Source organism: Macrobrachium rosenbergii, chromosome 2 (assembly GCF_040412425.1).
Source record: "Macrobrachium rosenbergii isolate ZJJX-2024 chromosome 2, ASM4041242v1, whole genome shotgun sequence".
Lineage (NCBI taxonomy): Eukaryota > Metazoa > Arthropoda > Malacostraca > Decapoda > Palaemonidae > Macrobrachium > Macrobrachium rosenbergii.
In genome coordinates, this window is record NC_089742.1 from 55,623,726 (window position 1) to 55,636,762 (window position 13,037).

At 34.7% G+C, this 13,037-nt stretch overlaps 1 protein-coding gene across 1 annotated transcript in view; it reads right to left on the reverse strand.

The window, feature by feature from the left end:
• Positions 1–13,037, reverse strand: part of LOC136847293 (collagen alpha-5(IV) chain-like) — a 76,041-nt gene that overhangs the window by 42,814 nt on the left and 20,190 nt on the right. The window contains exons 9-13 of the mRNA XM_067118838.1: positions 11,966–12,127; positions 11,627–11,788; positions 9,263–9,435; positions 5,351–5,454; positions 2,810–2,922 (exon numbers count right to left, since the gene is read on the reverse strand). Coding sequence (XP_066974939.1) covers positions 2,810–2,922; positions 5,351–5,454; positions 9,263–9,435; positions 11,627–11,788; positions 11,966–12,127 — 714 coding nt within the window. The remainder of the gene's footprint in view (positions 1–2,809; positions 2,923–5,350; positions 5,455–9,262; positions 9,436–11,626; positions 11,789–11,965; positions 12,128–13,037) is intronic.

The window sequence follows — 13,037 nt, forward strand, 5'->3', positions numbered from 1 at the left end:
GTACTGCTTTATTCCCTTTTTCTACCTATGACATATTTCAGCAGATTTGTGCAGTTTATTTGGTAGGACATGTGCATCCTTTATAGTTATTGCTCACAACCCACACCAACTACTTAGTACAGTATTTGAAGGAGTCAGGTCTATATGTACAGTAACACATTCTGTTGCCTAAATTAGTTTTCTATGCAATGAGATTTTGTTAGGTGCAGGAAAAGGAACTAGAAATCCAAGATTTCCATGATTGTTGTGGTTCCTTCTTCAGCCTCTGAGACTTCTGTACTTCAGTTCTATCCTTGACTTCTTCATCTGGTAATGAATCTTCTATTGAGGCACGCCCTCCCTCTAATGATGCCTGTCCGCTTGCTCCTATGCTTCAAGTCAGTCCAGTGCCTTTGTTTAAGACTGTTGGTACCTTTGGTCCTCTTATTTCTCATCACCACAGCACTTCAGATGAAGATTGCTGTAACAAGCTCCAGTGTTGTTTGTTTCCAGTACTTCAGGTTCAGCTGACATTCACTCTCATACCTCCTCTTTTGCCTTAGCAACAGTTTTTTCCCCAAGTTCCTTTCACTCCTGATAGATCACCCAAAAAGTCATCCAAGGTGAAAAAACTGCTCTGACAAGCACATTTGAGGTGCTTCCATCATATCTTGAATATGATACAGTTACATATCTTAAGATTATCAAGTAAGGTCTTGCCAGAAGTTTTTTCCGTAGAGGTAACCACAGTGATCGCTAGATCATGCAGGAACTCTATAAGTGAGCTTCACCAATCATACTTAAGAATTTTCTCTTATCTCTTTTGGCTTCTGCCATTACAGGCACTACAGGTGACTTAAAGTCATGGATTTGAGCTCCAAGGTCTAGACATCTCATCTGCCTTTAACCATAAGAAATGCCCAAATCATTCAGAAAAGAAATTTCAACAAGAACTGTCAAGTCTTCTCTCTGGATCTGTCCAAGTGGATTTGTCCTTCAAACTGGTTACAATACAATATTTTGGGCCACTAATCACAAATATGACAAATATGAAAGCACTCTGGTTCTGTCGAGTCTGGCTAAAGCCCCATATGAACCCTTTTCTCAAACTTCTCCAGATTTAAGTTTCTAAACTTCATTTTAATGTTTGCTTCTTTCGAAAGTCTGTGAGCCTCATGCCTTACTTGATAACTTCAGTACTCCACTGTGCCTTTCATAATCCTTTCTTTTATACTGTAGTACATTCCAAGAAGGATGAGGATCTTCTGCTATGCCCTACAAGAGGTATTTGTCTATATTTATGCAGAACTCAGGAGTTCAGAAAGAATACCTAAAGACTTGTTCTCTCCATAGGGCTATGTGAATATAGTTAAGAACAAACCAGCTCGAGTTAAAATGAGATCTGAGCACAATCTATCTCTTTAATTTTCAGGGAAAACTTGAATATTAAATTACTTTTACTGGGAGGTTCTCAGAGTTTTAAGTCAACTTATAGCAAATTTTACCCACGAGGTACGATACAAATTTCTAGATTCTCACTTTATAAGGGTGGTAGTTGCTTCAGTTGAAGATCTAGTGCTGGAAGACTCATTCTCTTTATCTTCATATGACGTATAATTAATCCATTCTTCCTGTCACTGCACCTAATTAGACTAGTAGTGAGCATGTCCTCTTAAATTACAAGCATTTACAGTTTACTTTATCAAGACAATATTCTAGCAATTTTTGAGACTCAAAGTTTATCTCCGTTTCAGCCTCTAATATACATCTTATCACTACCTAGAGGATTTATCTGGTTCCACCAGGTCAAAGAATGCTCAGCAGCTCAAGCTGCCGCCATCTAAATGGCTATGCATACTATGTAAAGGTAATTAGTTTGAGAACAAAATTAATTTTTTATTACAAAATGTACTTTTTTCAATACTTACTCAATTACTTTTCTCATAACCCCTCTGTTCTCTTGCAGTGGATCAGATATCAAAAGAGTGAGGCAGTTACCTCTGGAAAGCCTACAGAAGCTAATGCATGTGCACTAAACCACTGTACTGACAATGGAAAGTGATCTCTCCTCCTAAGTACAGTGTCTCAAGTTTTGGAAGCTACAAAAAAGGTTGTGTAAAATAAATATTTTTATATTGAAAAAATCACATTTCTAAAATACCTGTACAGTATTTTGATTTTGGATGCACTATTTTTTCTTTTTTGTACTGTACATGTACTCAGCTGTTCAAGATCTTAATTACAAAATAAAATATCCTAACCAGTACTTCAGAAAATCATTTGTGTAGAGGGCCATGGAATGGTCATTTAATACTGACTGACAATACCATATCAGGTGATGCATTTTAATGCATATAAGTTTTCCTTTAGGTAAAATAAATAAGGCATCAATAAACGTATACTCAGTGAATTTATCTTATGAAAAATGATAGCACTAACTTTTTTATAAATGTAAGTAATAACTACATGTACCATGTGTGAAAGTGTTGTGCTAGCTACTAATTAATTAGTAATCTCTAGAAAGGCTAAAAGTAAAATTAAAATATAGAATTTGACTGATGTTTTTAGCTGAAGTTCTGTTCAACTACATACAATGAAGGGCTGCATAATTTTTTAAATTTAATTTTTTCTCATGCCTGGTCAAGTACTGTATACATACTGTACTAGTAGCATGGTGGCTGCATCTTCTTCCCCTCTTATAGATTACTAATTATTCTCTTGCAAGAGAATAATCAAAGATCTGTTTTATAAAAAGAGCATTACAAAACTTGTCTTTGCAAGAAAGATCAGAACTAAACTAAAATGTACAACCAAAAGAAAAATATCTTACCTTGAGGTCCTCGCTTGCCTTTGATGAACTCTGTCACGTTTGCTCCACCAGGAAATAAAATTTCACCAGGTGGACCACGAAGTCCAGGTTCTCCTTGCTCTCCTTTAATTCCACTAAAAGAGAGGAAAAATACTGTATTGCTTGGGATAAAAATGTCACTGTAGTTATTTTTATACCAATAACAAATGTAACCACTTCCAAAGATATTCAAAGTATGCTTCAGAAAGTTCACAACATATCTAACACTCAGACTAAGCCTCCAAGAGAAAAGAAAGTTCCAAGCATAAAAGATAACTACTTTTGGTGTACAAAATGTCAAGTTACACTGCATAATATGTCAAATAAATAAAAAAACTTTTACTGAATGGGTGCTGGCATGTGAATGTAGAGGAGAAAAAAGAAAAACTGAACAAAGCCAAAAGGTAAAATTTTCTATGGGGAAACAAAACTGGTGCAGGAGGTAACACAGGTGTCTGATGGACAAAATAACTGGCATACTGAGAAGACTTCTTATAATTCAAATTCAGTTGAGGGCAGTATTTATCCATATAAAAGAAAATTACAAAGCCTAACATTACTGTACTATGTATTAAAAATTATAGCTGTTTCCACAGCATTTAATTTACACAGAGTCTTCTCTATTCTTATTACTGTATCTTTTTCCTCAGCCTGTAGCTGGTAGATCAGGTTTCCCAAGGACATACTATACAAAGATTTCTGTTTTCTTAGGTTTTTATTTTCCTGACGTTTCGCGCCTGACGTTTAGCATTAAAGAGTGAATGGAATGGCATGCAGGTTACAAGGGCATACTGTATATAGCAAGTGGGGTTGTACAGTTGTCAGGTCGGTTATTCATCTGCGTTTTGGTTGTTCCTAGGTTGGTGACGGAGTTGGGCCTGGAGGCACTGAGACCTTCTGGGCCTCATCGCTACTGGAACTTGAGAGTGGCCACTCCTAAATTCCAATAGTGATTAGGCCCAGAAAGTCTCAACGCCTCTGGGCCCGACTCCATCACCAACCTAGGACCAACCAAAATGCAGCTGAATAACTGACCTGACAACTGTACACCCCCCTTTTGCTATATGTACCCTTGGAACCTGCACGCCATTCCATTCACTCTTTGAAAATAAAAGCCAGAGTGTGTTTGAAACGTCAGAGGAAATAAACGTAAGAAAACAAAAATCTTTGTCTGTCCTTGGGAAACCTGATCTACCAGCTACAGGCTGAGGAAAAAAAGATAATAAGAAGAATTAAATTAAATGCTGCGGAAACAGCTATAATGTTTCATGTATTACGTATTATTATTATTATTATTATTATTATTATTATTATTATTACAGTATTATTATTATTATTATTATTATTATTATTATTATTATTATTATTATTATTATTATTATAAGGCATAAGCCTGAATTATTATTCATCTTCAATGTAAAGAAAACAGAAATGCATGAGGAGTCCATTCTTTAATCCCAAAGTTTGGCTATTTAAGCTTCATGCCATACAATATAAATAAACACATGCTACAGGAAACTGGAATTCCAGTTCTGAAACCAAAAACTAAAAGAACTGTGGAACCACAACATACAAATAAATCATTGTAAACTAAAATATATTAAGATAACAGGCTAAAAAAGAATAACTTCCATCACAGTTTTAAGTCTTTTGTTAAAACACTAACATATCCGATTCGTTTTCATAAATTTCCATGATTAGAAAAATAAGCAAAGTAAAAGAAAGAAGTGTCCACAGAAATTTATAGGTGAGGATTTGTAGCATCCATGTGTCTTATGAGAGAAATGGAAAAAAATGTATCAATATATATGAGGGTGTATCTACACAATCCGACAGTGTCTGGTGGACAAACAGAGTTGCCAAAATCGACATCTGGAGGGTGACTGGCAGATGGACGAAATGTTCATCACTGATTGCAAACAAGTACAGTATAGTGTTTCTGTGTCATTAGTGAAATTTGTCTGATGGTATGGGAATGAACTGACAAAAACATCTAGAACATTGAAAACATTTGTCTGCAGGACAGTGGTAGTGTATGGAAATGGCTTTGCAGATCTGGTATCACTACAAAAATGACGACTTGCCTATGACCAAGAAGTGAGTGTGTCCATTGGACACTCAGACTGTGAAGACACACTCTACAGTATTCAATATACTGTATATATGAGCTGCTTATTTTATCATATGTAACAAAATCTCTTACCATTTGAACATAAAAGAGTTTGGTGATTATACTGTGCATAAAAAAACAGGATAATTTGAATCTAAGTAAAACAAAACATCTGATACATTTCAGGACTACAAATAAAAAAGTAACACAATATAAATGCAATAAGATGGTTATTATCAACATGCAGTACAGTACTGTAAACTAAGGTTACAAGGTTGGAAAAGACTCTAATTCTGTCATGCACAACTAATATTCTCTACCAAAAATACAGTGATGTTTGTAAAGTAAAAATTGACCAAAAAATTTCATGAAGCAGTTTCATAATGAAACTAAGATGATTGCTAGTCTTTTACCTTTTGCCAGGGAGGCCGTGTATTGGGAAACCATCCTGTCCACGCGGTCCATCTAATCCAGGCCTACCAGGATTCCCAGGAATTCCATCATTTCCTTGATCACCCTTTAATAATAATAATAATAATAATAATAATAATAATATAATAATAATAATAATAATAATAATAACTAAACGACTTGTATGCCGAGCCAATATAGTACCTGTTAACTCCACAATCACATCTCTATATATATTTGCTCTTAGTAAAAAATTAAGTCCTGCATTTGCGATAATTCTTTTCATTTACATTAACATTAAGAGAGTTTTGTAGTCTCCTTGAATTTTATGGGAATAAACATGGAGGGCAGTGGGATACACAACCTAATAATATTTTCATATAATTCATGAGAAATAAAAGTATAAAGGAAAGGATGGAAATACAATAACTGAAGCAAAGACCAAAATTAAAAGACAGCGAGCAATGCAACTGAGGTCCAAAGAGTCATCAAAGAGAACATTCAGCACCATCTACAGTGCACTGTACAAGCTTACATTAACTGGTAATCTCCCCATCCTACAGGGAATACAAAAAGAAAGCAATGACACCAACAACTGGAATTAAGGGTCACTATTAAACAAGAGTTTGGACATACTTAAACCCATTAAGGCCACTTGGAATGGAAATAGTTATTGTTTTAATGCTAAAAGCCTTTAGTCATCAACGGTATAATTTGCTTCTCAATGCATGAAGGTATTTTCTTTCAAAAGCAGACCATGACCATCATATATCCCATCACAACTTTCTGTTCATATCATTAACTTACAACGGACTGCTTGTAAACAAGATTTCCTAAAGCAATTCTGACAGGGCACTGCTCTTCTAAAGCTCTGATAATTGTCTCTGTAATTTATCACTGGGCATTCAGATATACCTTTCTTAAGGATACTGGAAATGCATAATCAATAAAAACTTTTGTTTTGAAGATCTGTGCTGTTACTTGATGGCCACCCCTCAGAATGCAATTCTTGTCACAGAAAATGCAATATACTGTAATATTAACAATACCACATATAATGTGTAAATGAACAAGATTAAACTGATAGTGAAAAACAATCATGAGATGCGAATCCTTGAAAGAAATTTTGTAATACTGTAATCCTGAAAATTTTCAATCTAAGTTTATAAATTTTATGAAGCATGCAGTTTATTGGAGGAAATATAATAAATTTAATTACATTTTAAAAGAACCACCTGGGCTAGCCATGTGACATTTAAGCATTTCAACTCAATGTCCTGGTTAAACTATTTTTTATAACTATTCATTATTCTTGTTAAAACATAACTTTTTCATAGGCAGCTATAAAAAACATAACTTACATAAAATTCACTTAGTACTGTACTGTGATAAACTGCCTTGTATGTGAAGCTATCAAATTTACAGTTTACAGGCAAAATGCTAATGGAGAAATGGATTTTTAGTAGTGAGCTAGAAAGCTATGTTAATGGATAAGTGCTTATAGCACAAAAACAGCTTATGGAATTGTGCTATATTATAATCAATCTTTTTAATAATAATTGGATAAATTACAGGTGACCTAGCATAATAGAAAACCTTGAATTATGAAAAACCACTAAAGAACTGATTATCATAAGCAAATGTACAGTCATACAATCAGAATGATTCCAAAAGTGGCAATTCTTACACATCTAATCATTTGAGGGAGAAATTTGTCAAATGAATTTATTGTAGGATTGGAATATGTGCAGAACTTTTGGTCCATTCATCAGGCTCTGTACTGCCTTTTTTTGCTGAGAAAAATCTGAAAAATAACACGACTGATAGCAAACATGAAGTAACTGAAATTTGTATTATAATATCTTTAAGTTCATATCTTGAATAAAATGCAAATTTCTGCAAGATTCAACAACTGTACATGTTTCTTTTTATATCTCTATTATGCACACTAACATTTTTCAACTAACACAACTTTTCTGTTGAAGATGTTTGATGATGAAGCTGTCAATGCATTCACACAAAGATTCACTCTGCTTATAGAAAAGAGACAGATCTTTGGCTATGGAATTTTAATTTTATTGTCAAAACACCAAAAGAAATAAGATTTGCATAGTTGATGCAAGAGACAAGGCAATACTGCAAGAAACTTTAGTAAAAAGAAATTCTTTAAAGGGCATCATAGTCATCTATTAACCCCTGCAAAAGGTAACTTCAGCAATCATGCTTGTGATGATGCAGAAACCTTCATCGGCAAAACCTATAAAGCCGATGAAAGTGTTTCTACAGAAGATACTAAGTCAACCTCTTTGTTCAAACTATCCAGCTGGAGACCCTACCCCCAACACACAATGCCCTATGTTTTCACACCAAGGTGGCACACTACCAAGCATCAGTTTGGCAACAGGCTAACAAGCAGTGTTCACTAGGAGTTATGACAAAAAGAATTTAGAGTGGTGCTGTTGTCTCTATCCTGACTTTCAATCAATACCCAAGTTGGTTTTTGTTCTGTTCACATGTGATTACACCACACAGTTCAGAAGAGGTGACTGCAAATTGCAAGAAACAGCCTTGTACTGCTGCACTGTATATGCCAGGTAAATACAGACATTCTAAAAAATAAGAATAAATGAAAAAATGCATTTTTTCTCTGACTGTTGAAAATATTGCTAGTTTGAGTTTGCTTCACTCTTCCTCTGTATGCGTTTGATTCTCCGACCGGCCAGTGAAGAATTAGAGGAATTTATTCTGGTGATGGAAATTCATTTCTCGCTATAATGTTGTTCGGATTCCACAATAAGCTGTAGGTCCCGCTGCTAGGTAACCAATTTGTTCTTAGCCTTGTAAAATAAATCTAATCCTTCGGGCCAGTCCTTCAGGCCAGCCCTAGGAGAGTTGTTAATCAGCTCAGTGGTCTGGTTAAACCAAGGTATACTTATTTCTCTGTATGGGTACTGAATGATAACACTTCAATGTGTCCAAACTTGAATATTTTGGAGATATTAAATGAAATTGGACTGAAGTAGATAAAAGTGGTTTTGCTGGCAAATTAGAAACTGCATCATGATAAAAGTTCCCCTCAGACACTTTAAATATATATAGACATTAATGTATTCTCATAATTATTTTTAAATTATGCTATCCTATGTTTATATTGCAGTAAATTATGTATTGCATTGAAATAGTAGCAGTTTTTTATTGGAACTCTTAAAATGAATAAGAATACTGTATTTCCCTTCTTTCAACTTATATTGTGATCTATTTGTTTGTGCAGTACAGTACCTATATAAAGTTCAGCATACATAACTTCTTATGAAAAACTTGTCAAATTTATTTAGCACTTGCCAATAACTTTTAAACTAAGGTAATTTCAAATAAATGAAACCAATCCAAATGACATGCGGTAATTTCTTGTTGTTCTACAATTTAGAGCAGACTAATTTTTTTTGAGAGGCTACGGAAATGATTGATGCAATATGTATTACAAAAAAGTAGGGAAAAGAAAATTATACAAAAGGAAATTTTCAGTGGTTTCTTAATAAATTATTCATGAAAAATTAATGAACCAACAGGAGTGAGATATTTAAGACGTGGCTAAAAGTTTTTTGTTGTCAAAATAAATGTTGTCAAAAGATCATGTCATAAGATGAGGAAAGAATGCAACAAGGATTGAAGACCTGACTGTAAGAGGCTAAGGTTCATACTATATCACTAGGAGGACTGAATACTAATAGTACAATACAATATACCGTACCTGAGACTAAATCACAATAAAAGATTACAAGGATGCATTGCTCAAAGGAGAATTTTCGTTTCCTCAATAAATGCAGTAAAGTTTTCCACTCCTCTACCATCTAAGTCAAGTTTAGAATTTTCAATTACCATTAAAAAAGACTGACGTCTCTCATAAAACTTACCTTAATACCTTCTAGTCCAACTCTCCCCATTGCACCATCCGGCCCTCTTTCTCCTTTTAGACCAGCAAGACCTGGTATTCCCACTTCACCATCACTTCCATATCGACCTCTGCTACTTAGACTTGGTACAAGCTCCCCAACATCACCCTTCCTGCCAGCCCTTCCATTAGCACCTAGGAGAAGTTGTAAACGTTAAATCATGAAACATTTCAAACTACAGTACAACATACTTTTTTTCAACTCAGTTATCAATTCTAAGCATAAAGGAGAAGATAGGCAAGTAAAAATGGGTGCCTAACCTGAAAGGAATGGGGTGTATCCATATAATATATAGAAGCTTATACAATTCTGAAAAAAATAAAGCACAGTGCAGTATAGAGAAAATTTCAGAGCTCGGTTGTAGAAGTCAAGTTAGGATGTTGATGTCACATGGGGCATAATTTATGGCACTTTAGCATCTTGCTGAGAGATGACACAAATTAGCCATTATGTATTACTGTAGTGGCAAAAGTGAGTTCGTTCATATATATCACTTTACCAAGATGACTGGTAAACTTTGTTTGCTCAGGAAGAAATAGAGAAGGTTGTCCAATAGTTACCATTAGACAGCTATGTAAACATATCAACCAAATGGAAAGGTTATTAACATGTGCTAATAGAGTTATACTGCATAATACATTCTTGTAATGCAGTTTTACTTTAATGACTGTTGTAAAAGAACACCTGTCAGTTCAAGAGTTAGGCTACTATATTCACAGCCACATTGTTCGGGACTAGCAACTGTCCTTTCAGTACAATCTTTGAGCTGATAAATATATATATATATGTATATGAAATGCGTAGTATTTAGTTTACTATTTGGTTGAATATAAAGACATTTTAATCCTTAAGGAAGGAAAGTATGAGTGATAGCACACACCTTTTGGTGGCCCTATTGGTGGCAAGACAATATGGCATTCCTGAACATAATAAACTCAGAAAAGATTAGCAACACAAAAAGTAAAATATTAAACAAGAGCCACATAAGCATATTCACAATATGCACTATATATAATAACAGAGATAGAAGAATTAAGGAAACAAACAATATTTGAAAAGGAACTAAAGAAGAATATTGACAGAAGACACAGAAAACACTTTGGAAGACAAAAGGAAAGGAATGAAGAAGATAAGTCCACAGAAGGAATCAATAAGCACTGGTATATGAAATAACTCAGTGCAAGGGATGCAGACATTATACTTATAATGAAAGTCACTCATACATTAGCAATTTGTTGGACCTGAGGACTAACTTTGGGAAACATACAAGGTTTGCGGCCACTGCAGGACAAAGAAAACAACACAGAATATCTGTGTCTATTTCCTGATTTTTCATACAATTTTCAGTGAAGTCTACATTTCTATATTAGCAAACAAAGCTGAGACCATGAATGATTAATATATCTTCTCCCTAAGTTTAAGTGTCCTCTCTCCAAAACAAAGGTTTAATTTTTCTGTAGAACCTATGCAAGTTAACCTCTTCATTTCCTTTCCCTTCCCTCCTTTTGGTCATGGGTATGCAGAATGACCTCTCCTCTATCATTTGACTTGAGTATCTACTTTTTTCTGCCACTCCTGCCCTACCAAGCTTCTCAAGTTCCCTATAGTATCTGTCTTACTCTCTTCTTTGTATGTTGCCATTTTGGTAACTATTCCTCTCCATATATCTGCAACACTTGCCAAAATTACATACGCCTTCTTTGGAACTGTTCCATTTCATTCTGCCTCTTTTTTGCCAAGGACATTCTATGCTTCCGCATGATAAATCATTTTACTTAGTAATAATTACTTATTTCCTTTAGAGCACTTGTTGCATAATAAAACTTATGTTTTCTATCTGTTTTCTTTGCATCAGTTCAGCTCAGGTTGTTGGCAGCCGGGTTATTTTCTACTGTCTGTGGTTTTTCTGATGTTTTCCTCAACTAGCTTGTGAAGTAACATTTTCAAATCTTCTTTGAGACTCCACTGGTTGCACTCAGATCTTTTAATGTCAGCTAGTTCTGTTATATATATTGTTATATGTATTCTTTAAGTCTCCCTTAGTAAGTTTTTTACTCCTCTTTACTATTTTCAATTTATCTGTGTCCCAGGGTAGGTTGGGTTAGGATAAATAATTTTATTTCACTCTGCAGCTTACAGCATTTAAACAGATGGCAGCAAAATCTCAACATCGAGGCTACTTTTTAATGAAATACTTAAACAAAAATCTTTGATGAATACCAATAGTTGCAATTGTTCATAAATCTCATTTTATATACAGTATTTCAGTATCATTATTAAGCTGGGTAAAACTAAAATGGATTACAAAATTACATCAGCACCTACCAGGAGTTCCTCTAAATCCATCAATGCCTCGCAAACCAGGGAGACCTGAATTTCCTGGGACTCCTTTTGGACCTCGGGGACCAGGAAGACCTGGAGGACCTGAACGGCCTTGAATACCCTGAGGACCGGGAATTCCAAGATCACCACTTTCACATGGATCTCCTGCAATATGATTCCAGTTAACAACAAACCACACAAACTCCCATTTAGGGGACATGTTTTAAGCAAGAACTCAACTTATATTTCTCTCATTTAAACTGCAAAAACAAAAGTTAAAAATGAAAGTTTTGAGATATATGAAAAAAGCTTAAATACTGCATATAGATATTTTAAACTTACTTGGAGAAGGAATGCAGGTATCTCCTTCTGTCCCTTTGCTACCTGGGATACCATTCCGGCCATTGGGGCCCATTAATCCTGGCTCTCCTGGTGGCCCACGAAGACCTTTTGGTCCTTTTGGGCCCCGAGTAGGAACTCCCTCACCAGGCAAACCCTTAAGGCCTGAAAGAAAATTAATAATATCAAACAAAACACAAAATTAATAATATCAAACAAAACACATTTTCATTAGATATACAAATTATTCGTATACATCAAGAATACATTGACCCTTTTCAGTCACAGGTTGATTTGTAGACAGCTTTTTAATCACAGACACTGTCATAAACAGTAATGGTTTAAGTGTTCTCACATAAAATATAAGAAAGCACAGTGTCTGCCCAAATCTTTCCTATATCTGTTCTCTGTGTAGCACAAACTGAAGTTTCCCAGAATTGAATCATACATAAACTCCTCATCCACCCTTTACTGAATTAACACTTGAAAATCATCAGTAATGTATGATGATGCATATATCACTATTCTGGTGCACTTGTGTTTGCCCTTTTCTCTCTGCAGTTTTTTTATCAGATTATATTTCTTTGCATCAAGGTAGCTCTAGTTTCAGTTCATTGAGTAGTAAGTGATACCAGTAATATTTACTAGTATAACTAGCTTAATGTTGACAAACAAAAATACTTATTGCAATATTAACTGGATGGCAGTAATATTTGCTAGTATACCTAGCTTGTAGTTGACCAATAAAAACATGCTGAGAATTGGTATGGTAGGTAAACTAGAAGTGGTTAAGTTTTATATGTTTTGATATTAGACTTCAATCAGAATGTGATTAAAAATACACTGGAACTGAGAGGGTAGGGTCATTCATTACAGGATTAGCCAGGGGGAAGCTGAATAACTGAACTTTTTCTTTATCCATAGCAACAATTTTCATAAATTTTTTACAATAACTCTTTGCTCACTGAATCTCTGTCAGTAACACTAATCACTTAGGCATAAGAAATCCTATAAGTCTGTAGAATCTAAATACAGATCATCGTATTATCCTTCAAGCATTTTTGTGAACATCACG